Below are 27042 nucleotides of genomic sequence, written 5' to 3'. Positions count from 1 at the left end.
GTGTTTTTTCATAGCCCAGGCTGGCTTCAAATTTGAGGTGATCCTTCTCCCTCAGCTTTCCAAAAATTATACCATGTGAATCTTCACATTCTAATTAAAAGTCACTTCAATCTGCATTATAGACACATCTATGGAGTAGTCTACAATAAATTAAAATGTTTTTTGTGTGCTAGCTGTGGTGGTACATGTCTGTAATCCCAGCACTTTGGGAAGTTGAGGTAGGAGGATTGTTGTGAGTTTGAGATGAACTTGGACTACATAGTAAGTTCAAGGCCAACCTGAACTATGGAGCAAGACCCTGTTTTAAAAACCAAAAAATAAAATACTTTTTGTGAATGATGTTTTTGGTAGAGTTTTGGAAATACAGGCATGTATCACCACAACTCTTTAACCTGTAGATAATAAAGATAATGTATCTTTATTTATTTTTCCCTGTTCTTTTTCCCTTTCTTCAAACTTTCTTCTCCTTGCCACTTAGAAAAGCTTTGTTTCCATTTTTTACTTCTATAATACTATTTCTTAATATCACTCATTATAATCTGCAGTCTCTTAATTGTCATTTCAAAATGTGTTTTTATACTTGATTCATTTGAATCAGGGGCCTACGTAGAAGAACAAAGAACTAGCCTGCCCAAAATGCTGATAATTAGTGCTGATATTGAAGGGCCCAGCATCCATCTAATTCACATGCCTTTTCTTGGCTGGTGGGGTTGGTTTGTATGTTGAGGAGCCAGAGTGTCCTATAAGAACACACTTTTGTTTGAAGAGAACTCTTCTATGTACTCTGAGTCATAAAAACGAACTTTTTCACTAGTTAAGACACCTCTCTCTAAGAGAGGTGGTAAAGGGCAGCATTCCTTGCTTTCTTGGCGCTCGAACTGAATTTGTAGGTTTCATTTTCCAAATGGCTGGTCTGCAGTACAAATAAAAGGGTGATATTTCATTGAGTGAGGCTTGAAAGTTTTGTTTTTGTTTTTGTTTTTGTTTTTGTTTTTGTTTTTGTTTTTGGTAGGGGGATCGACCCACCACTGTGCACTTGCAAGGCAGGAGCTTATGCTGCTGAGCTAAATTCTCAGCCCCTGGAAATAATATTTAATGCCTACTAAGAACTAAAATATAAACCAGTTTCTGATTTTGATTGTATCAAGCTTTAATCTTTATTTTCCTCTTTGTTTTTAGATTTTGGCTCTTTGTTTGACCTGGAGCATGACTTACCAGATGAATTAATCAACTCTACAGAATTGGGACTAACCAACGGTGGTGATATTAATCAGCTTCAGACAAATCTTGGCATGGCACAAGATGCAGCCTCTAAACATAAACAGCTATCAGAATTGCTACGGTCTGGGAGTTCCCCTAACCTCAATATGGGGGTTGGTGGCCCAGGCCAAGTCATGGCCAGCCAGGCTCAGCAGAACAGTCCTGGATTAGGTTTGATAAACAGCATGGTTAAAAGCCCAATGGCGCAGGCAGGCTTGACTTCTCCCAACATGGGGATGGGCACTAGTGGACCAAATCAGGGTCCCACACAGTCCACAACAGGTATGATGAACAGCCCAGTAAATCAGCCCGCCATGGGAATGAACACAGGGATGAATGCTGGCATGAATCCTGGAATGTTGGCTGCAGGCAGTGGACAGGGGCTGATGCCAGGCCAAGTCATGAACGGTTCGATTGGAGCGGGCCGAGGACGGCCTAATATGCAGTACTCAAACCCAGGCATGGCAAATGCTGGCAACTTAATGACAGAGCCACTGCAGCAGGGCTCACCTCAGATGGGAGGACAGACAGGAATGAGAGGCCCTCAGCCTCTTAAGGTAAGTGGCCTTTTGGTTTGTACCTGTTGTGTGTTCAGCTGATGGGGGAGGGCTGGAGGTCAGTGATTCATTCTTATATCATATTTAGTCTTACATTGTATAGTATTTCCTACATATTCTGTGGTAGAGATTTACTTTGTTGTCACAAGTTTTAAGACACTCTTAAATGTAAGCAAAAGACTTATTTAACATATTCTGTAACTTTATAGTTTTTTCATAAAATTGCTAGCCAATTCTTATTTTCTGTGGCTGTTAGAGTATTTTTATTTCTAAATTCAGATTATATATTTCGTTACAAGCATGTAATTTTAAGGTATTTGACATTACACTGACTCCAGATAGAGATTTCTGTTTCTACTGCTTAGAATGTATGTCTGCTCTTAAGAATCATCTACTAGGGGCTGGGGATTTAGCTCAGCCTGCCTTGCAAGCTGAGCAGTCATGAGTTCGATCCCTGGTACCGATAAAAAAAAAAAAAAAAAAAGAAAAAAAGAATCATCATCTTAGAAATTGTTAACTTTTTTTTTTTTTTGAGACAGGGTCTTGCTATGTAGTTCAAGTTGGCCTTAAACTCAGTGTGTATCTTTTTTTTTTGTCTTTTTCGTTTTTTTTTAATCGGTACCAGGGATCGAACTCACGACTGCCTGCTTGCAAGGCAGGCGCTTATGCCACTGAGCTAAATCCCCAGCCCCCTCAGTGTGTATCTTAAGCTGATCTTAATCTCATGATGATGCTCAGCCACCCACGTGGTGAAGTTGTAGACATATTCCACTTACTATTCCTGGTACTTTTATTAGTTGATGGACACAAAGGTGGTGTTGTGGGTTTTTTTGTTACTTTTTGGTATAACACCTAAGCTAGCATTCTAATTATTTGAATTAAATTTTGGGTATCTTTTGGAAGGCTTTTCTTAAGGAGTCTACTTGGTTAGCTTTATTCAGTATAAAATACTGAATACATGTTTTTGATCTTTTAAGTGTGAAATCTGTATACATAATTAAGACATAAATACATCATTCCTCATTCATCCATCCATCCATTCAGTCATTATAGTACAAGAGATTGAACTTGCGGCCTTAAACATACATACCAGCCAAGTGCTCTACCATTGTGTTGCATCTTTAGCCATTTCCCCTTTTCAAGGTATTTTTATTTTGAAAACAGGATTTCAAGAAGTTTTTCAGGCTTGCCTCAAATTCTTCACAGTAAGAGATTTTAAGTATATGCCACTGTGCCCAACTTAATTGTTTCCTTATGATGAGAAGAAAAATCTGCCCTATAAATGTTCCTGGTGAAAACTGAAAGAAATCCGAGTTAAGCTATTCCAACTTTATTCATCCTGAAATTACATTGTAGGGACTGAACAGATTTTGGCTCAGGATACGGGGATGCTGCTTGTGAAAGACTTTAAGTTGCATCAGTGTGTTCTGCATATATTTTGTGGAAGATTTTACTTATTTGGAAGCTCATTAATCTGCACATTTACTAAATCAGTGAGAGACTGATACAAGGGACACAAGGTTAGAATGCATGTTATATAAAGGCAGACAATATAATTTACCAAAATTACTGTTAGGGGCTAACGTGGATAGTAATTGGTGTTTAATAGGTCATTGACTGTAACAGGAAACGTAAGTAGCTAATTGTATTCCTACTATATAGGTGAAGAAACTGTCACAATATATCATGAATTAAAAGCTCACATTTCAGTTGTAGTTAAATATCATTCTAATGTTTTTATTAAGAAAATGATGTAGAAACTATACAGCATAGAGTATAAAATACAACATAGAGCCTGAGCATGTGATGCACACCTATAATCCTAGGACTTGGAAGGCTGAGGCAGGAGGATGCCCACGAGTTCAAGGCCACCTTGGGCTACAAAGTGAGTTCAAGTTCAGCCTGAACTACATAGTGAGACCCTGTCTCAATAAAACAAAACAAAAGCCTAAAAACAATATAGTAATAGTTGCAGTGTGATTTGCTTTCTGACTGACTTGTAAATTTCTCAAAAGGTGATCATTGCTAGAACAACACTAAGAACAAGAGCCATAGCTATCTCTGTTACCCTTTCTGTAGTCCTGCTCTAATGATGCCCTGCTCCTTTATAAACACAACCCTAGAGCATCTTTATTGTTTTTCACTTAAGTCTGGGAAAAAAGAAATTCTAACCCAGCTTTCCTGTATGTCTAGCTACCTCCCATGCTTTTGTTCTACCTCCCATGCTTTTGTTTCTTGGATCCAGATAGGTTTGTGTCCAAGTTTTTTTTTTGTTTTTTTTTTGTTTTTTTTTTTTTATCAGTACCGGGGATCGAACTCACGACTACCTGTTTGCAAGGCAGGCGCTTATGCCGCTGAGCTAAATCCCCAGCCCCCCAAATTTTTTATACCTGATGAAACAGGGTATTTGAATCTTAAAGACTGAGGTTGAAGCTTAGTTGAAGAGTGTGTGCCTTAGTATGTGTAAGGTCCTGCCTTCAATATTCATCACATACACTTGTTTTTTTGGTACTGAGGATCAAACTCACACTTTCCTGCTCGCCAGGCAGGCGCCTATACCATTGAGCTAAATCCCGGCCCTACATACACACTTTTAAAAAAATCTCAAATCTGACAGTGCCTTTGGAATACACAGTCCCCACTGAAATGGGAGTCTTCATGTTGTGTCAGTTTGAGAGTTCCCTTTAATTAATATTAGTTGTGATGACATTTGGCAAGAGATGTTTAAGAGACTGCAAACTTCAGTCTGTTGATTCTCTTTTAAAGTTAACTGTTCTTGCCATAGGTAAGGAGTCCAGCAGGTAGGAAAGACCAGTTAAAAGTCCACTAGGTGGAAGGCAGGAAATAAGAATCTTTATGGAGAGACTGAGAGAACGTTGAGGATTTGGTGTGGGTTTGGATTTTGGGTCTTCCCTCCTTTTCCATCAGGTTCTCAGTGCTTTAACACAGTGCCTGCCATATGACATCAATCGGGACATACAGCATGAACACTTACAGAACCCAGCAGATAATAGGGAATAGCTGAAAGTAGCTTGATTCCTCTGCCCACCTCTGCCCTTCAGTCTTGGAGCCACACATGCAATATTGACTCTTTGTTATTTGTGCTATCTGGGAGTCAAACTGAGACCTGTAGGGATTTTTGTCCCTGTTTTTGGGGATTGAACTCATGACCGCCTGCTTGCAAGGCAGGTGCTTATGCTGCTGAGCTAAATCCCCAGCCCCTTTTTGTCCCTGTTTTAATGCTCCTAAACTGTTAACACCTTTCCCACTTGTCAGTGTTTGTCTCTGTCATGTGTTGTGTGTGGATTTCTATGTTTCCCACCTTTCTGCCTTTAATGTATTGGAAACTAAACTTAGAAGTAGCCTGTGGAGTTAGATTTTTATTTTCTTTTCTTTTAGCTATTTAGAAGTGTTATGGCCTCCTGGACCTGTCTTTTCATTGTAGGTGGATATCTGTTTGATAGTGGGTAATTGGACATCGGAGAAGGAAAGAGATCTGATAACTAAAATGTAGCAGAAATTAAAAGTATATTCCCCTTTCATTCATGGAGGAGAAATAGGACAGAGGTTTAGTACTTTTTTTTTTAAAATCGGTACCGGGGATTGAACTCGTGACTACCTGCTTGCAAGTCAGGTGCTTATGCCGCTGAACTAAATCCCCAGCCACCGGACAAAGGTTTAGAAAATAAGGAAACAAAGGATACTGACAGGGAAGTTGCTTTTGTCTTCTCACTTGGACAGCAAAATCTTAGGTATACAATCCAGAGAATCTTTGTTAGAGTGACCAAAAATAATAGAAAATAAATTACTGCCAGGCCTGATGGTGCTTACCTCTAATCCCTGCACTTCAGAGGCATAGGCAGGAGGATCACTGAGTTTGAAGGCAGCGAGCTGGGCTTTATAGTGAGTTCAAGGCCAATCTGAACTGTGTAACAAGATCCTGTCTCAAAACCAACAATAAAAAGAAAAGTTAAAAAAAAAATCCCTCGAAAGCAATAAATTACCTATTTGATCAGCAATCAGTGCATCCTGTGTAGTCGAGATCATGGCTTGCTGTCAGTGAGCCAGAGTTTCTAGATAGTGTATCATGATTGAGAGGACAAGCATGTCAGGCAGTGTGTAAAATGTAGTGGGTCTAGACAGGCAGGCAAGGCAAGGTCACCTGCGAACAGTTGTGAAGTACCAGATTATATTGGGATTCATCTGAATGAACACATTATGCTTATTAATAGGCACCATGGTAGTTTATAAATCCTAGCAATTTTTTTTTACTCAAATAATGGATACTTACAAGCATAATTTACTATCGCTTTGGTCTTTTATTGTCTGTCATACTAGGCTTTTATGCTAGATCTCTAATGAATCTGTGCTAATAATTAAAGAAATAAATGAAATAAAACTCCCCCAGGTATAAACATGTATATATTATTGGGGTTACATTAGTATAAATATTACTAATTTACAAGCATGCATATCAGGAATACTTGCAGCTGTATCTGAAGCTACCAAAAATAGCTTGAACTCTTATTTCTGTGTTACTGTCCTTGCATTCTGTTTGTGCATGCGTGTGCATACTGCTGAGAAACAGACCAAGAGCCTGGTGAATACCAGCTAGACCAGTGTGCTACCACTGAACAATATCCCCAGCTTGTTCTTAAAATCTTACAGATCAGATTTACTGAGAAAATATCACTTCTTGGAGAGGAGATTGAATCAGTGAGTTGTTTACTCTGAATGCTTCCCTGTCAGGCCTCCCTGTTCTTTATGCTTTCACCGAATCTTAGCCACTTACCCCCGTTCACATGTTCTCTTCATCCATAGTACATTAGGCTTAGTCTGTTTTATCTCATCTGAAAATGTAAATGTTTAATTTTTCTGCTTTCCCATCACATGCATGCCATGGTTATGTTTATAAAAATATTTGGAATCTAGATTCTGCTTATGTTTTAAAGAACCAAATTTTATTTATAAAGATTCGTATAATCTATTTTGTACCTTTATACTGTTTTCTGAGTAAGGTATAAGGTTGGTGATTTGAGGGTATCTAGATGATAGGGATACAAAGGGTAAATGAATTAAAATTGTTTCCTTTTATGAATAGTCTGCCTGTAGAAGAGTCATTTTTTTAAATGTATGTATATATGTGTATATGTGTGTGTGGATATTCACTTATTTTGAGGCAGGGTCTTCCTATGTAGTACAGGCTGGCCTTGAACTTACTATGTAGTTCACACTAGCCTTGAACTTGTGATCCTCCTGCTTCAGTCTCCTGAATGCTAGGATTACAGGAGTGTACCACTAGGTCTGGCAAAAAGATCCATATATTTTAACAAATTAAATTTTTAAATTTAGTTTGAAATTTTATTTAGTACTTTTTTGTGGTACGTAATATATTCGTCAGGGAGAATTGATTTCCCTGTAAGAAATTATTTTATCACTTTAGTTATATTATGAATAAAGGCATGAATACTTGTGGCAGACTAGGAAAAAAGCTGCATAACTTTCTAGACAAATGCACAGATGCTTCACAAAAATAGTTTACAACTGAATTGAAAACAACAGGTGGCATCTACAGGTAGTGCATCATGATTCATTCTTAGTTGTGGTGGTACCAAAGTAAGTAAAAGAAGAGGAAAATGGGGGCTGGGGATTTAGCTCAGCAGCATAAGCACCTGCCTTGCAAGCAGGCGGTCCTGAGTTCTATCCCTGGTACCGATTAAAAAAAAAAAGAAGAGGAAAATGAATTGCATGTTTGTAAGATTAGTATTCTTTCCTTTATAAGTTAGCATTCAGAGTCAAATGGGAAAAAAGTGTGCCACATAGGAAAATGGACAGTTTAAGGCAAAATGCTGAAGGCCCCACAAAGGATGATTTCAGATTTGCAAACTGTGGGTACAGGAAGTAATAAAACATCAAAAGTGGCTATGTGTGGTGGCATAAGCCAGTAATGGGAGTGCTCAGGAGCATGAGGTTGGAGGATCCCCAGCAGTCAGAGGCCAGCCTGGGCTACATAATGAATTCAAGGCCACCCTAGGACACATAGCAAGACCCTGTCTCAAAAAACACAAACCAAACAAAAACCCAAAAGTGTATCTTCTCCCTCCACCCATGTTATTAATAGGGAATGGTGATGGGGATTGGATTAAGACAGACAAGGGGCAGGGATACATGAGAAATATGTATTTAGAGGTAGAATTGAAGGATTTTGATAGGATTGAATCTGGCAGAGATGGATAGCAATGTGATATGGCTCCTTTCTAGTTGAGCAGTAGCTGTAGCGTTCTGGAAAAAAATATTAGCTGGATATGCCTATAATCCCAGCACTTGAGAGGCTGAAGCAGTTGGATCATGAGTCTGAGCTACACAGCAAATTTTAGGTTATCTTTAATTACCTACCAAGACTCTTGTCTCAGCTGGGAATGGTGGTGCATATTTGTAACCCTATTACTTGGGAGGCCGAGGCAGAGAGAATGTTGTAAGTTCAAGGCTATCCTGGGTGGTACATAGTGAATTCAAGGTCAGGCTGAACTACATTGTAAGACCCTGTCTCAAAAGACAAAGCAAAACAAAAAAAGAAAGCCGTCTCAATCATCACCCACCCTGTCTTAAGTCACCCAATTAAAAAGAAAAAGAATCGATCTCCCAAAGCACCACTTTTCTACTTTAGATGGTGGAATATACATTGAACGATTTTGACATGTCTGTTCTCTACTTAGGAATTAGGCACATGGAGAATTGAATTAGCTGTAGTTTATGCATTAAACGAAAGTGTCTTGTATGCTTTATAATGTAGATCAATGGCAGATCTTGTTTGGTAAGGCTAGTTATTTGAAGATAGTTATAATGGTTCTAAAGCAACTGTATCTCTAGTATTTGTAGAAAATAGGGGTAAATTCACTGTCCTTCAGATTTATTTATTTATGGTACCAGAGATCGAACTCACGACCTGCACTTGACAGGCGCTTGTGCCACCGAGCAAAATCCCCAGCCCTCTTAATCTTGAACATCCTTTCATTGGCATACTTCATTCAGTTTTCCAATAAGAGCAAAGGGTTTTCTTTAATATTTTGTGAACTAGGAATTGAAGCAGGAAAGGAATAACAATATGGGGACTAACTGGGAAATATAATGTGATTTGTTTTTCTTCCTCTTAGATGGGAATAATGAATAACCCCAATCCTTACGGCTCACCTTATACTCAGAATTCTGGACAGCAGATTGGAGCCAGTGGCCTTGGTCTCCAGATTCAGGCAAAGACTGTTTTACCAAATAATTTATCTCCATTTCCAATGGACAAAAAGGCAGTTCCTGGTGGGGGAATGCCCAGCATGGTGAGTACTTACCAGTCGTAAACTTCTCTTAATGAGCTTAGCATTTTAACAAAAGAATTATGTTAAGCTTTGATGCCTTCTGTACCTTCTGGGGTCTGTGTATATTACAGGAGCCTGTTTAATGGGTGAATCCTGTGAGGGAGAAGGCTTGGGCTATCTTTCCATTTCATATGATTTGTTGGTACCCATGGTGGTTGTCAGTTGAGGCTGACCCCACAAAAACAAGTCAGCACTTTAGGTGGTAAACTTTATAAAGCACAGGGATCACAGCACCTGCCTTGCAAGCACAAGGTCATGAGTTTGAGTCCCAATTCAGAAACAAAACAAAAAAGAACACAGATGTGGAGCCTTTCTCCTTTTGGGAAGAGATCTCAGCTTTCAAGGACTGGATCTATAACACCAGAGTAATTTTCCAGTAACCCCTGCACATAAAGATCTTAAGTACCAGGGTCAAAAAGTTTAAAGCCAGCCTGGGCAATTTAGTGTAACATTTTGCTTCTGACAAACAAGCAAAAAAGGTGGGAAATGTAGCTAAGCAGTAAAGCTCCCCAGTCCCCAGTACCACACATAAACATACAGGTTAAAATTGTTTGTTTGGTTTGGTTAGCTTTTTTGTTGTGTTTGCTTTTGGTGCAGAGGATGAACTCAGGACCTTGCATTTGCCAAGCAGGCATTTACGCTGCTGAGCTAAAACCTCCGGCCCCTTAAAATTTTTTGTTTGGGAAATAAACAATTTTGTTTGTAGGGCTAAGGATTGAATCTAGGGCTTTTCATATGCTAGGCAGGCATTCTCATGGGGTTGTACTTCAGGCCTTTTATTGTATTTTACTTTATTTTATTTTGCTTTTACTCCAGGCCTTCTAAAATTTTATTTTGTAACAGTTTCTTTATGTTGCCCAGACTGACTTCAAACTTAAGGTTCTTCGCCTCTATCTCAGCTAAGTAGCTGAGATTTCAAGTTTATATCACTATGCCAGGCTAATAATCTTGTTTGTAAGTTTGCCTGATACTCCACATTTGCATTTTAAGAAATTTTCTTACAGCAATTTAATTTCTTTCTAAAATTTTATTTATTTATTTATTTATTGAGAATAGGGTCTTGCTATGCAGTAAGTTTTTTGTGTTCACTGTTTTCCTGTATTTCAGACAGTCTGCTAAATATTAGAGATGCAAAGATGAGTGAAACATGGAATGTTTGGCTTCAGAAATGCTTAATGGAAAAACTTTGAGAGATTGTTAATATTTTTTATCCACCTGTTGAGTCAACCACAGCTCATCGCTCCTGCTCCTCTCTTTGGAGTATACACATTCCTTCTGTTTGATTCAGTTGTCTAGTCAGACATTCTTTCATTGTCTTTGTAATGTCATCATTTATTCTCTTACTAAATTGAGTTTCCTGATGGAGCAATGATTTGTTAGTATTTTAACGCCCCAACAAAAATGGAATCTGACATATAGAAGGTTTTAATTGAATTAGCTCAGCGGCATAAGCACCTGCCTTGCAAGCAGGCAGTCGTGAGTTCGATCCCGGTACCAATAAAAAGGAAAAAGACAAAAAAATTAAAAAAGAAAATATTCAGATCCCTAAGAGATAGCACACCTTGGCACTTATTAAATATACTTTTATTATTACATCCATTAGGGCCAACAACCTGCCCCACAGGTCCAGCAACCAGGCCTGGTGACTCCGGTCACCCAGGGGATGGGTTCTGGAGCACACACGGCTGATCCAGAGAAGCGCAAGCTCATCCAGCAGCAGCTCGTTCTCCTTTTGCACGCTCACAAGTGCCAGCGCCGGGAACAGGCTAACGGGGAGGTGAGGCAGTGCAACCTTCCCCACTGCCGCACCATGAAGAATGTCCTGAACCACATGACGCACTGCCAGTCAGGCAAATCCTGCCAAGGTGAGTGGAGTGGGCTTGTGCCGTGAAGGGATGGCTCTGCTTAGTACTGGACGTGGACGTATATCTAAACTCACTTGAAATACATATATTACCTTTGTGTAGTATTTTCAAATATCATTTATACCCCACTAAAGAGTTAAAAAATGCCACTTTGAATGTATACAAATGACATCTTGGCTGCATCTAGTTCTTGCTAATATGAACAAAGCAGTTTTAAACAACTGTTTTGAGAATCCTTTGCTGATAGTGTCCTATTCTACATTAGGAAATGTTAAAAGTTCAGTATCGGATTTTGTTTTTGTTTTTGGAATTGGAGATCGAATTCACTTCCTAGTGCTTGAAAGGCAGGCGCTTATGGCGCTGAGCTAAATCCCCAGCTCAGTATCGTTTTGTAAGTGAGCAAGGATATGGTAGGGTCTCCCATTTGGGTGGTGATGCTCCTTGATGTTGATTTGGTTCAGTAGACCATCTTTTAAATATTACTGAAGGTTTGTTAGTCACCAGGCTTAACACAGTTTTACATAGTTTCATCTAATATAGGACTTGATAGAGTCTTAACATTTTTATAAGCATGTATATCATGTGTACTTAAATTGTAGAGCATGTGGAAGGGAGACTAGAGCTCGGCTGCCTGAGTTTGAAACCAGTTTTTGGGTAGTTGGGCTTTGTAGAAGTCACTAAATCATTTTTGCCTGTTTTTTTCAATTTTAAAAACTGAATAAGAGGAATCCTATAGTATTATAAAGATAAAATGAGTTATTATATTTGTAATACTTGTTAAATAATAAATTAGCTGTTATTCTCAAACTTTGTTTCTAGTGGCACACTGTGCATCTTCTCGACAAATCATTTCACACTGGAAGAACTGTACAAGGCATGATTGTCCCGTGTGTCTCCCCCTCAAAAATGCTGGAGATAAGAGAAATCAGCAGTGTAAGTGATAAAATCTTTTGCAGATTTGTGCCCCCAGTTTTTTTGTGGGAGTCTTTTTGCCACAATATTAGACATTGAAGCCAGGACCTTCGTAGTGAGAGCTACATCCCAGCCCTTTAAAAAAAAATTTTTTTTTCCAGTGTAAAACAGAGTCTCACCAAGTTGCTCATGTATCCTCAAATTTACCATCCTCCTAACTCGGCCTTCTAGAATGCTAGGATTTCAGGAGTATATATAATTGCTGTACCTAAAGATGCTGAAAGTATTCTGAGAATCTCATCAGTGCCATTTGATAAGGTTTTCGAGTACTTTCTGTTTATGAGGTTCTTGTGCCTACCTGGTACTATCATACTTTGTTGAAAAAATAGTTTCTCTTTTTCTGCTTTCCATTCATACCCAGTGCATAGAATTGAACTCTGCTTGATAAGATCAGGACTGCTCGTGTTCATTGATTACACTTAATACCTGTGATTGAAGTAGTTGAATGATTTGAAATTATTTATATAGAAACAAAAATTGATTATTTTTAAAATCTTAGGTTGAACAAGAGCTTTTCACCATGAAAAGGCCAGTCATAAATAATGATGCATATGAAAGTGCAGCTACTACATTTCTAACCGCAAAAGATGAAGCATTTATGGTGGAATACAATTTTGGAAATAAAGCGTGTGAAAATGAAATTCCCTAAATAAATTATAAAGTACTTGGTAGACAATTAGGAATAGGAAATTATTCACTAGAGGAAACACATCAAAAATTGTATTATGTACTGATATATAGATATCATTTTTCTCCTGTCACATTGGCAGAAAAGATGCTGCCTGGTGTCAGTGTTTGGCTGACTGTAAGGTGTGTCTACTGGGATGGGGGGGCATTTATGGAACCTGTGGAAAAGCTGTGGTATTCAAGATCAAAATCTTTCAGGCTGATAACTCCTTCAACTTCAGTCTTCCCTACATGTAAAATTTTGTTTGGTTTTTGGGATGGGATCTTACTGTGTAATTCACTCAGCCTCCTGTGTGCTAGGCATGCAATATCACATTGAAAGCATGCACCAGTTGTTTCAAGGGAATAATGCAAGATACATTTATTGAGATGTTTCATACTCATTTAAAAGATAATTCTTGGGGGCTGGGGATTTAGCTCAGCCGCATAAGCTCCTACTTTGCATGCCCGCAGTCGTGAGTTCGATCCCTGGTACTGATAAAAAAACAGAAAGATAATTCTGGTTTTCGAAATTCATTGAGACATCTTAGTCTTTTTGTTGGCAAGTCTAATATTGTAATACCATGCCTTTTTTTTTTTTTTTTTCCTCTAGCAATTTTGACTGGTGCACCCGTTGGGCTTGGAAACCCCAGCTCTCTAGGGGTGGGTCAACAGTCTACCCCTAGCCTCAGCACTGTTAGTCAAATTGATCCCAGCTCAATAGAAAGAGCCTATGCGGCTCTCGGACTGCCCTATTCAGGAAACCAGATGCCACCACAATCCCAGGTGCAGGCGAAGAACCAGCAGAATCAGCAGTCTGGGCAGTCGCCCCAAGGCATCAGGCCCATGAACAGCATGAGTAAGTGTGGGTCTTCTCAATGCCGAGGAGATGTTAATTTTGTGAATAAATTTCTGTAGATGTAACTAATTGTTCTCATTTTTGTTTATATATTTAATACATGATTATTAAATTGTAGTACTTTTATCCATATTATCAGAGATAGTGGCCACTAGTATATGAGTTTATATCCTTTCATCCTTTTTTTGCATATGTAACTTTAAATATCTAGAAATGACGTCTCATATATTCCATAACATTAATACTGTGAACATCTTTTGTATTCCATATCCTCCTGTACTCCTTTAGTGATCATAATACGATCTTTTATAAATGGAAATTAAGATTCCCAGGGTTTTTTTTTTTTTCCTCCAGTTTAAACTGTTTAGCAGGAAATTGTTGGCTTGAAATGTGTAGAAATAAATGTGTTTGCTGTCACTCTAAGAGGCCATGTAACTGGCAGAAGGCTTAGGGTGCCTTTGCTAGTTTCTAATGTTCTGATTTGGGATGTACTTCCTGTACTGCCTGTGATACAAAGAGCTTTGCCCTGTGAGTAACCCTTTTGCTGTCAAGCAGTTAAACATCAAAGCCATTTTGTTTAGGTTGATGTTCAACACTGTGAAGTCTCTGCTTTAGGTTTTGTTCTGGGATTGTTTGTGATGATGTCCTTTGTGGCCAGAGAGCAGTCTGAGGTGGAATCAACTCTGCACACATTTCCCTGGGAGTTCTGTTTCTACCTTTCTGTTGTGCTTTGCAGGAAGCCTTAGGTTTTAACTTTCTTTTTTTTTTTTTTTTTTTTTTTTTTTGTGGTGCTCTTCACTTTTTTTTTTGTACTGGGGATGGAATGATCCACAATCTCATACATGCCAGGCAAGCAGATTGCTATTGTCTTACTCTCTTGCGTGCACGCATGTGCACACACACACACACACACACACACACACACACACATGCATTATTTTACTTTTGTTTTCCTTCCTGCTCTTCTCTGATGCATTCGCAGTCCATTTTTTTTCTTCTCAAATTGGGTATTTTCTTCCTTCTCCTGTCTACTTACTAACAAGACAGTATTGATTTTTACTTCTGTAATTTGAATTCTACACTGTGAAGGAGCTTCTGATTCTCTGTACTCTGAGTTTCATAGATCCTTTTGGGGAGAGGGACTGGGGATTGAACCCAGCTCTTTACTTTGAACTGCATCCTCTTGATTAAGGATGGATCAAGCCTGTTTTTAGTTCTTCATTTAATAGTATCTTCATAGTTAATAGTTACCATTGCAAGCCAAAACCTTTAAATTACCTCATTTCTTTTATTGTGTTATATATCATACCTAGATGTCTGGTTTTGGAAATTGGGTGATTCTACTTTTACTTTTTTTTTTTCATTTTCTTTTTTGTCTTTTTCATTTTTATGGGTATCAGGGATCGAACTCACGACTGCCTGCTTGCAAGGCAGGCACTTATGCCGCTGAGCTAAATCCCCAGCCCCCTCTGCTTTTACTTTTAACATCCTTTTTTGTTTGTTTGTTTATTAGACATAACCCAGATCTGTAAAGGCCTATTAATGGAGTATTTTTCCTTTTATTTCAACCCCCTTTAAAATGCATTTATGCTGGGCATTTAATGGCTCATGCTTGTAATCCCAGCATTTTGGAGGCTAAAACAGGAGAAGCTCCCTGAGTTTGAGGGCAGCATAGGCTGCTTTTATAGCAGTTGTGAATTGCGCTGCTATAAACATGATGTGTGTGTATTCCTCAAGTATGATGTCTTGAACTCTAGGGGAAATTCCTAGGAGAGGCAAAAATAGAATATGAAATAATGGGATGCAGTGGAAGACAACTCATTTTCAGCTGATTTTTGACAATGGTTCTAAAAGTATATGGAGAAAGGATAGCCCCTTTTACAAAGGGTGGTGGGAAAGCAGATTATGCCTGAGCAGAATAATGAAAACACATCTCCCATCCTTTACTAAAGTCAAATAAAAATGGATCAGAGACCTAGATATACTGAAATACTGAAACTGCTGGAGGATGAATAGGGAAAACACTTGAGGACTAAAAAATAGTACCAAGAACCAACAAGTGGTTTATATTAAATTTAAAAACTTGTGCATAGTATAAAGGAAGCAATCAGCAGAGTAAAGAAACAGCCTTCAGAATGGGGGAAGGTTTGTGGGTTTTTTTTCCCCCAATTATTCTGATAGAGGGCCGATACCTGAATACACTCTATAAAGAAACTTTAAAAACCCTTAAAACTAAATGATCCAATCAGTGGGCAAACCTGTGATATTTATTAAAAAGTCTACATTTGAATTTTTCTATTTCTACCACAAGTCAGTTGATGTTTACCTTTTTTAGGGAAGAAGCATGTATCTTTTCTTTGTCTCTTCACCTCCCTCTTAAATTCTGGAGCATTTATTGTTAAAATCTTGATTTTTCGGTTGTTTTGTACTCTTAGAAAGGTTTGTTATGATTGTTTCAAAGACTTAGGTTTTTTTTTTTTTTTTTTTGGTGGTGCTGGGGATTGAGCTAAACCCAAAGCCTAAGTGTTAGATTTTTAAAAAAATAATATACCATGCTGTCTTTATCTGAAGGAATTTTAGTACTGGGTAGGATAAAGGCAGATACATCCTGGGCAAATAACAAATATTGCCATGGGTAAAATACATTTTCAGCTCCAGTTTGTGGCAACAGATGTAACTTCTACTGTGGCACAACTGGCTGTAGTGCTGGAACGTGTTTGATACAAATTTTAGGTGCCTGCATGAACCAGGATAGTAGAACAGGTGATAGATGATGAACAGCATTAATTCAGCTGTGTGCTGTAAACAAATAGTAAAGGGTCATGAGCCTGTGTTGAAACATCTCTTGTCTGGTTGTATAACCAAATTTAGGTAGATAGTGCTCCAGGTTTCCTATTAATATATGTTAGGCTATAGAAACTCTGTACCAGAAAAGGGAAGAGTGCATCCCTCTGGAACCTGGGATTTTTGAAATACAGGTAATAACTATAAAATTAACTTTTTACTAGAGAACTCAGTGTTGATATTTGGACCATCTTCTCAGTCTTTTAGTTATTCTTAAGTTTTATTTTGAAGGTAGTAAAAGTAAAAAAACAAAACAGAACAAAGCCAATCAAGACAATGCAGTAAAATTGGTACAGAACTTAATAGCAGGATACTGGGATAACAGTAATAGGTACCATAGTATATTGTTATTTTCACAATAGTTGTCCAGTCAATTAGGTATAGTGAAATCAAACCAAAAACAGAACATTATAAAACCAATCGAAAGAGAATATTGAATAGAACAAAACAAAACAGTGAAAGTAACATTTGCCTTCAAACAGAAGATAAAAGGAAATCCCCCATATATGCTGTATGGCATACAGTCATCCTCCCAAGAGATACTCAGACCTTTGCCCCAGTCGCTCATGTGGTGGTGGTGGTGGGGGGGTTGGGATGTTTTATTCTCAGCCCATGCGCTGGTAGCCTCACGGGAGACACTGACTGGCTCTCCTCCTGGCCCACGCCAGGGGCACTTAGCAAGAGGGCAGTCGAATTGCTTTCTTGGTCAGTTGCCTAACTTCCACCATGGCTATTTCTCCGAAGCTGCTGACTAGTTCTTGAGTTTTTTTTTTTTTTTTTTCTTTTTCGTTTTTATTGGTACCAGGGATCGAACTCATGAATGCCTGCTTGCAAGACAGGCGCTTATGCCGCTGAGCTAAATCCCCAGCCCCTATTTAGTAGTTTTTGTATAAAGTTACTGAAAACTTTTTGGGGTATGATGAAGACCAGCAGTTGAACTCACGACCACACACACACTTGTCAGGCAGGCTCTGTGCCCTTGAGCTGTGTCCTTAGCCCCCTGAAAACATGTTTATAAGCAAATGTGGCATGGTATTTGCTTAGTCTGTGTATACTTAGATGAAAGCATACAACATTGTGATGGAAAGGGGACTCTGGAGCTTGCCTTATGATTGAGCTGTTCCTTGAAGTCAGTGTTAAATGATCCTGGAGAATATGGAGAGAATGTTATGCTGTGTGTACATGTGCCGTCAGAAGGCTGTAAGCTGCTTTGTATGTGTCATCACTAAAACAAATCCATGTTGTATATGTTTTCTACAAAGACATTAGCTCTACATGGATTGTCTGCAGTGACAGAGTTGTAGACAAATAGTTCTATTTCAAAAACGCTAGCAACTACTTTTCATTTATATTGTCTTATGGGTGTTCTTTGTTTTGTTCTGTTTTTTGTACCCTAATGCGTCTGCCACTGAACTATATTCCTGGCCACCTCTTTTTTTTTTTTTTTTTTAACCTGTGTGTATGTGTTGTTTTTGTTGTTGGGTTTTTCAGTGATTTTTGATGATACCAGGAACTGAACTTGGGACCTTGCACTTGCAAAGCAGGTACCATGCCACTAAGTTTTAACCCTGGCCCTTGTTGCTTTTGATTCAGAGAAGAAAAATTTTTTCTTTTTTTTTTTTTTTCCGGTGGTACTGGGAATTGAACCCAGGGCCTTTTGCATGTAACGCAATAACACTACCACTGAGCCATATCCCCAGGCAGCCAGCAGATACTTTTTAGATAGCCTGATTAATATCAGAAGGAAGGTTCTGCGTATTAGGGAGCACAGTGAAAGAAGGCCATAGTTTTTCTGTTAAATGTTGCTTATTGCTCTTACCAATTTTATTTTCATGTTAGTGGGAAGTTTTTGTTTTTTACCTAAGATAACTTGAGGTTTAACTTGACGTACCAGAACTGTACATCAAAATGATTTTTACATGAAAGCCTGGTCTACATGAATATTGTTGTTTGCTGTTCTGAAATGAATTATTCCCAAAAGTGTTCATCGAGAAAAGTATATGCACAGAACTTATCCAGGCCATGTTAAAGATAAATCAATAAAGCGTGTTTTCCTTTAACCCAGACACTGTGTAAGCCCCTCTTCTGAGGGGGGAAGAGTTCCTGTATTTTTTTGGTACATTGTTATGCAAATTTTTTGTGCTAATGAAAGCATATATCTATAAACAGTTTGCTGCCTTACCAGCTTTGCTCATAATTCTTTTTTTTATCTGTACCAGGGATCAAACTCCTGACTGCGTGCTTGCAAGGCAGGCGCTTATGCCACTGAGCTAAATCCCCAGCCCCTTGTTTTGTTTTTTAATACATATATAATTGTAATACAGATTGTCAGAAGTAGAAAAGTCAAAAGACATTTCCAAGGATTTTTATCTGGTGGTATTTGCCAACTAGCCTTCCCAAGTTTCTCAGTGTACACATCTGCATTTAGATTGTTTCTTTCCTCACACTCTTGTTAATACATGGTTTTAAAATAATTAACTTTTAATTAACAGTTCCAGGGGTTGGAGATTTAGCTCAGTGGTACAAGTGCCTGCCTTGCAAGTGAGCAGTCATGAGTTTAATCCCCAGTACCAAAAAAAAAAAAAAAGTTCTGAAAATTTCACACATTAAAAATACATTGTTGCTGGGCATGGTGGCACATGCCTGTAATCCTAGCACTTGGGAGGCTGAGGTAGGAGGATCATTGCAAGTTGGAGACCAACATGCTCAAAGCCAACCTCAACTGCATAGGGAGACCCTGTCAAAAAGATCAAATAAATAAGTAAAAAAAAAAGTACATTGTTTCGATTTATTTTTGGGTATATTTAACACTTTGCATTTTTAAAAAGCTATTGTATTTCACTTTCTGTGAATTGCCTGTTCCTGTCTAGTATTGGATTATTCATTTTTTTCCTCATTGGTTTGTAAGGATGCCTTATATATTGGCTTTTATGTGTTGTTAATTACGTTGCTAATCATTACATAGTCATTTATATTAATTTTATGATGCTTATTGTATGGCTTAATTTATTTTTGTCTTTTGCTATTTTGCTTCGTTTTGGTTTAGGTGCTAGTCCCATGGGAGTAAACGGAGGTGTAGGGGTTCAAGCACCGAATCTTCTTTCTGACTCGATGTTGCATTCAGCCATAAATTCTCAAAAGTAAGTTTTGTCTTGGTTTGTGCCCAGTCATTTGAGTTCTTAGTTTTCTTGATTTGAAGATAACCTTTATGAATGAAGAAAATGGTGGCACACAGCTGTAATCTCTACCTGGGAGGCAGGAGGATTAGAAGTTTGAACCCAGAGGAGCCTGGGCACTTTTCCAAATATAGTATGAAGTTTCTAGATGATGGTTATATGACAGTTTTTTCCTTTATCTTAAACCTCATTTTTCAGGGAGTTCCCTCAGGTATAGTTACACCCAGGTGACATCTTAGTCTGATAACACAGTTTAGGTTTTCAAACAAATTTCTGTCATCTCCTTATCAAATGTAACTCTTTTTCTCACAGGTATAAATAGTGTTGCCACACGGATGCGTGCACGCATGTGCGTGTGCGCACACACACTCTCTCTCTCTCTCTCTCATACAGATAGGATTCCTATAGAGTATTGGACCCATGGCATTAGTAGCTGTCAGCAGTAGTTAACGAGGTCTTTGTATTACCCTTTACTAAAACTGTTTTGCCTTTTGTTTTGTTTGTTCATTTGTTTTGCATTTTGTTTGGGTTTTTGTTGTGTTCTTAAAGCCCAATGATGAGTGAAAATGCCAGTGTTGCCTCCCTGGGCCCTATGCCAACAGCAGCTCAGCCATCCAGTACTGGAATTAGGAAACAGTGGCATGAAGATATTACTCAGGATCTTCGAAATCATCTTGTTCACAAACTGTAAGTAAGAGTGTGGGCGTATCTATTGGGAAGAGTTGTCGTACTTGCGTATGGTGGCACACAGCTATAATCTCTACCTGGGAGGAAGGAGGATTAGAAGTTTGAACCCAGAGGAGCCTGGGCAACTGAACAGTTTAGTGAGTCCCTGTCTTTAAAAAGGACTTTGGTTGCAGCTTACCCCAAAGGCTTTATATCAAATCCCCAGAACCACGACACCAACAACCATGAAAATGTCATGGGCTAGACATTTAACCACCAAAGGACTGTTACTGATTGTCCTGTTGTGTAACTGTAGGATGTTGATAACTCTGGTCTTAGTGTTACTTTTGCTGCTGCATCTCTGCTTCTTGCTTCTTAACCTTTCTTCCATCATTTGTGAGAATCTTCCAGCTTTGACATCACACGAACTATTCTGCCTGTTGCCAAAAATTGATACATTTTATTTTATTTTATTTTTGTCTTTTTCATTTTTATCGGTACCAGGGATCGAACTCAGGACCACCTGCTTGCAAGGCAGGTACTTAGGCCGCTGAGCTAAATCCCCAGCCCCTAAATTAATAAATTTTAAATTGTTCATTTTGTATCTTTGTCTTACATAATCTACATTTCATAAGAAATGACCTCAGCTGTTTAAAATTTGGTAGGAGGATAATATTTTCTGTTATTTTTGGTAGTTTATTATGTTGACAAATTGAGTCTGTGGTCCTCTGGTCCTCCAACTGTACTCAAAATAGTTTATGAAAAACTTTCTGCATTGTTTGTTTGTTGCTATTTATAATCTCCATCTACAGGGATGGAGGTAAGGCAGGTATATGGCATGATAAAATGTCGTGTGCCTGATCATAAAGGCAGAGCTTTCCTCCTGCTGATTAGAGTTTGCACTTTGTACAACATACAACTGTGTTTTATTTTGTTTTTTCTTTCTTAAGAGAAAGTAGTTTTTTTTCCTTTCACTTGCACCTAATAGCAGGATCTCCTTTTTTCTGTCCTTACTTGGTACTGGGGATTTACGCAGGTGGTTTACATTGAACTCTCCTTTTTAAATTTTTATTTTTTGAGACATGGTCTTACTAAATTGCCTAGGCTGGGCTTCAACTTTTCATTCACCTATCTTGGCCTCCCAGAGTGTTAGATTATAGATGTGGACCACTACCTCTGGCTCCATTTATATTTTTCCTTACATTTTAAGAACCATGATGAGACTTAGCTTATAATTTTTTTTTTTTTTGTACTGGGAATCGAACTCATGACTTTGTACTTGTCAGGCAGGCACTGTGCCACAGAGCTATATCACCAGCAGCTTATGTTTTTGTCTTTGAAACAGGGTCTCATTACGCAGTTCAAATTGTTCTTGGGCTCACTTGGTAGTCCAGGCTAGTCTCAGACTTGCAGTGACCCTCCTGCCTCAGCCTCCCAAGTGCTGGGATTACAGGAGTATGCCACCATGCCCAGCCCAGATTATATTGTTTTAATTTATTATTATTATTTTTTTTTTCTTTTTGAGACAGGCTTTCACTATGCAGTTTAGGCTGGCCTTGAGCTCACTTTATAGCCTAGCCTCGTCTCGGAACTCAAAATGATCCACCTGCCTCAGCCTCCCGAGTGCTGGGATTATAGGCATGAGCCCCACACGGGGCTTTAGTTTGTTTTTATATTAACATGTTTCTGAGCTTCACTTAGAAAATCTGAAATGTTAGCACTTTTAATGGAAAAAAAAAAATTGTTCAGTGAAATAAAAATACCCACACTATTATTTTGGATGAATTGTTTAAAACCTTTTATTTAAAAGATAGAAAACATAGATTACTTGGGATCAATCATTGATTTAACACCAAAAGATTTTTGTATGCCAGGAAATTTTCTCCCTACTCTAGTTTTGTCTTAGCTCTTTTTAGTCTGGTTCCTTCTGGTACTATATAGCTGAACTTGAGATTATAAGTGTCTTTAACAAAATAAATCACCTTTTGCCAGGCGTGGTGGTGTATGCCTATAATCTCAGCACTTGGGAGGTTAAGGTAGGATTGCCACAAGTTTAAGGCCAGCCTGAATTATACAGTGAGATCTTGTTTAAACCCTTTCCTCCAGCCACTTGATTGTTTTGAATTAGACTGTCATCATTGTCCTGTTGACTGCGTAGCCCAGGCTGATGTCTGTATCTTTGTGTTTCTCCTGCGTCAGCCTCCTCAGTGCTGGGAAATGTAGGTGTATACTACCACAAGTAGCTAAAAATCACATTTTCAGTTTTAGAAAAATAGCGTTGCTAGACATTTTGTAGGGAATTGCTAGTGTTGGAATCTTGGAAACCAGCCAAAATTTCTGTTCCCTTCATCTCAAGTTTGTCTTTTAAAACTGTGTGGTAGTTACTAGTTTAATAAGCTGAATAAATTTAGTAAAAGAATCTAAAGGCTTTTTTTTTTTTTTTTTTTTTTTTTTTTTGAGACAGGATCTTGTTAATGTAGTTCACACTCACCTTGGATGCACTGTGTAGCCCTGGCTGGCCTCAAACTCAGGCTGGTAGCGATCTTCCTGCCTTATACTCCCAAGTGCTGGGATTACAGGCATGTGTCACCTTGCCTGGTTGATTTCCTTTTAAATCTATGAGAGAGGCCAAGTTTCCTCTGTGGAAATAGTACTGTGTAGTGTTTTGCTCTCTGTGTAAGATAAAGAGACTCATCGAATATTTTTATGGAAATATTTCTCACATTGTAATCAGGAAAATCCCGTGTCTTGTTATAAAAAGAATTTCATTTCAGTGTATGTCATTTTTATATATAAATAGTTCTTTTTTATACTGTTAAGTGTGTAAAAATGGAGAAGTCCTAAGTAGAAAAACACTTAGTGTATATCTTGATATGATACGAATGAAAAGCCAACATTACTACTATAGTGGAATATTCTTTTTCCAGCGTTCAAGCCATATTTCCTACTCCGGATCCTGCTGCTTTAAAAGACAGACGGATGGAAAACCTTGTTGCCTATGCCCGCAAAGTGGAAGGGGACATGTATGAATCTGCAAATAATAGAGTGAGCATCTGGTTTTTCTTTTTTGTTGATAGTCGAAAGTAGACCTGTTCTGGTTATTTAATTTACTTGCCTTCTGCAACATGGCAGCAAATGCTGTGCTTTTGAGGACGCCCATTAGCTATTTTGTCTTTTTTTACTGCAGGCAAGGTAACAAAGTAACTTGTATAATCATCAAGAATCTTGCACTTTTTCTCTTGATAAAGTACATTGTGTAGTATATTATCTAGATTGTTCTTCTGTCCACTTTAAAATTGGCTGTTACCAGTTCTGAGCTGTGTAGTATTTTTTCTAGAATATGGTGAATCAGCTACTTGATTTTGAGGGGGTGGGTACTGGGGATCAAACTCACGACCTCACACTTGCTATAGGCAGGCACTTGTGCCATTGAGCTAAGTCCCCAGCATCCTTAATATTTTTATACCAAGTAGTATTTTAGCTATGTCAGTTGAAGTTTCTTTCTAAATTGCCACTACTAGAAATGCAAGATACTGTTTCTGTGTCCTATAAGTGCTACTGTGTGTTTTGTAAACCTCCTTTTAGAGATTGTACTTTATTGTATAAGTTATATAACTGCTAATCATGTGATCATGCTAAACATGAGTTTAGTTTTAGAATGACAAAAGAGGCTATACCCCCTCCTTTATTTTCTACCTGTTTTTAAATGAAGGTAATATTTATTTTTTTTCTGTCAATCAATGAAAGTTCTTCCTTTTGCCTTATCTCTTACTTCAAAAATTCAAAAAGGCGGAATACTACCACCTTCTAGCTGAGAAGATCTATAAGATCCAGAAAGAACTAGAAGAAAAACGAAGGACCAGACTCCAAAAACAGAACATGCTGCCAAATGCTGCAGGCATGGTACCAGTTTCTATGAATCCAGGGCCTAACATGGGACAGCCACAATCAGCAATGGCTTCTAGTAAGTGTTTTTGTGATAGGAGGCATGGTTTCCCGCTGAAGCCATTTGTATAACTTTTGTGGCCGTTTGAGGGATTTTCTTTTCGTGTTGTTTTGTTTGTTTGTTTTTGGGAATACATGTTTATATGATCTCATTACAGGAAGTAAACTTCTTACACACATACAGAATACATCTTAATTCTTTTTCCCTTTTCTCCTACTCTCCAGGTTTTCTAATAGCTTTTTGCCTATACATAGAGAATAATTCATTGGTTTAAAAAAGAAAAGCATCTAAACAGTTTAATATTTCTAGATATATTATCTAACATAAATAGTAATTGGTATCATATTTAGAATCCAAGATGACTTTCTGTGTTAGTTACATCTAGAAGGTGAAAGCCGATAGATTTGCCTTGCCCATCTGCAATACTCACTGGCTTTCATGACAAGCAACCAGTAGATTTGTAGACCAACCAGGTTTAGTGATTGCAGAGGCCAGAGTGCTTCCTGACTATAATATAGTATCCTGCTATAGTGTCACACAATACATTCCCAAGCTAATAACAAGTCTGTTTTATGTATATATTTAGTCTTTCTCAGATAGAGTCTCACTAAGTAAAATTAGGTCTTGACAGCTGTTTGGTTGTGTATTATCATTCTCGACTTGATAAATTTTCCAGATAGTCAAGACTATTCTGCCCAGCCTTCTTTAGTCACTGACTTACTAGATTGTAAGCAAATACAGAGTGTAACCACAACCATTAGGAATAGCACAGGCAATTTAAGTGGTGTGAGAAAAGCTGTGGTAGGAAATGACTGTGTTTGGTGAGTTGTAGACTACTGACTACCTGTAGGAATTAACATCAGAACCAGCAAGTAGAAACTGTTAGGCCATCAGTGGCTTAATGGTGGGCTGAGACATTATTTTCCTCAGTCCTTGAAGTAGTAAAGTGAACTACTGATTGCCATTGGCATTTATCAACCTTGTTTGTTAACTCCAGTGTCCCAGATGAACTGTTTTCTGATTGTGAAGAAGAACACTTCTGGCAAAGAAATAGCGTACAAGGAGACCCAGGGGCAAGGGGGATGCTTTGCTTTGGGGGGGTGGGGCAGGTGGTGTGTGCCTTTTGGAACTAGACCTTGCCATATAACCAAGGCCAAAGTGCTCCACCACCACACCTGAGGAAACACACGCACTCTTTGAGTACAGCAGACTGATCTCAGGATAAGAAAGTCAAGATTACTTGGGTTGTAGAAACTGCTTCAGTATGTGATTGAACTAGAGCAGTGTTGTCGAATCTTTTTTTAAAATACCTTTTAATGATCAAAACAGCCTGCTGAGGCACACATGCCATAGGTTCACCACCTCTAAACTAGAGTCATGAAGGAGGCTCAGACATATCTTTTTTTCTTTGCTTTTTTTTTTTGTACCAAGGATGGAATTCATGAACTCTTGCTTGCCAGTCAGGTGCTTATGCCGCTGGGGTAAATCCTCAGCCCCTTCAAACAGACATATCTGACATACAGTACTTGGTTTTGTTAGAATTTACGTTAGTAATTTAACGTTAGTCAAAACACTACAGTGATATCCTATAAGCAGAGGTAAATAGTTGTGGAACTGAATAACAGAATTTAAACTTACTATTGATTTATATTACACCTTACATATTTTAGGGTAAGATCCCCACCTTATCCCATACATGGTAATTAATCATGGAAGAGTAAAAAGTTGCCAAGCTTTAAAAGGAAAATAAAAAGTTAAACTACAGAATATTAAAGAAGATAGAATTAAGGGAAACATATCAAGGAACAAGTAAGCAAATCTGTGGAGACCATTTGGGACTCTTGACAGTTCAAATACTCTTACTGAACTGAGCTGAGGAAGCCAGGTGTGGTCACTAGCCAGGCGCGTGTCACTAATCCCAGCACTCCAGAGACTGCACTACATAGGGAGGCCCTGTGTCCACAATCCAAAAACAAAAAACATGAACTGGGCAGGGAGTGTCTGCACCAGTGCGCCTGAGGCTATAATGTACAGCACTTGGGTGGAAGGAGCCAGGGCACTGTGGGCGCCCCTCTTTTTCCAGAGAGCTCTAAGCTGTTCTTTGCATCTTGTTAGAAGTATGCTGTACTCTAGAGGATGTACAGATAATTCAAGAAGACATTGGGATTTGTATATAGTATGTCCATTTTAAGCTCTTTAATTTTGTTTCGTTTTTGGACTTTTTGAGATAGGTTCTCGCTATGCAGTTTGGGCTGACCTTGGACTCACTTTGTAGCCAAGGTTGGTCTTAAACTTGCAGCAATCCTCCTGCCTAAGTCTCCCAAGTGCTGGGATAACAGGCATGCACCACCATGCCTGCAAATATTTTAAAGAGGAATCACAGTTCAGTATAATACCAAGGTGCTTTCTGTAGACTCTTGTCTAGTTCAGAACTTTATTTTTTTTTTGTTTTTTTGAGGTAGGTTCTTGGTATGAAAGCCAGGCTGGCTTTGAACTTGTGATCCTCCTGCTTTATTTAGCCTCCTGAATTCTGGGGTAATAGGCATGTTGCACCACTTAGCTCAGAACTTTTATTATCCAGGCTGGATTCTTCAAGTTGCTGAATGATATTTTACAGGTTTTTATAGGTTTTTGGTAAAAGACAATTGACAGATACTTTTTTTTTTATAACAATTTTTCTTATTTGCTTCAGATGGTCCTCTACCTGATCCAGCTATGATCCGTAGCAGTGTGCCAAACCAGATAATGCCTCGGATAACTCCACAACCTGGTAAATTGTGAATGAAATTTGTGGTCATTTTTAACAGTCTCTGTGCCTCATTAATTCCTGCTTTCTGTCAGCAGCAAGTATCACACAGTTA

The 27042-nt window shown here is 38.4% G+C and overlaps 1 protein-coding gene across 3 annotated transcripts in view; it reads left to right on the top strand.

Annotated features, from left to right (window-relative positions):
* LOC100734820 (histone acetyltransferase p300) overlaps nt 1–27042 on the top strand; it is a 74426-nt gene that overhangs the window by 18762 nt on the left and 28622 nt on the right. For all 3 annotated transcript variants that reach the window (XM_063243760.1, XM_063243759.1, XM_003470516.4), the window contains exons 2-11: nt 1180–1817; nt 8972–9148; nt 10791–11052; nt 11872–11985; nt 13304–13549; nt 19440–19533; nt 20119–20256; nt 23163–23280; nt 24025–24199; nt 26874–26951. In XM_063243760.1, the coding sequence (XP_063099830.1) occupies nt 1180–1817; nt 8972–9148; nt 10791–11052; nt 11872–11985; nt 13304–13549; nt 19440–19533; nt 20119–20256; nt 23163–23280; nt 24025–24199; nt 26874–26951 (2040 nt within the window). The remainder of the gene's footprint in view (nt 1–1179; nt 1818–8971; nt 9149–10790; nt 11053–11871; nt 11986–13303; nt 13550–19439; nt 19534–20118; nt 20257–23162; nt 23281–24024; nt 24200–26873; nt 26952–27042) is intronic.

The sequence above is a fragment of the Cavia porcellus genome, unplaced genomic scaffold (assembly GCF_034190915.1).
Source record: "Cavia porcellus strain 051 isolate PalLab524CR breed Dunkin Hartley unplaced genomic scaffold, mCavPor4.1 scaffold_40, whole genome shotgun sequence".
Classification (NCBI taxonomy): domain Eukaryota; kingdom Metazoa; phylum Chordata; class Mammalia; order Rodentia; family Caviidae; genus Cavia; species Cavia porcellus.
The sequence above is the reverse complement of the archived record's forward strand: the minus strand, read 5'-3'. Positions and strand labels throughout refer to the sequence as shown.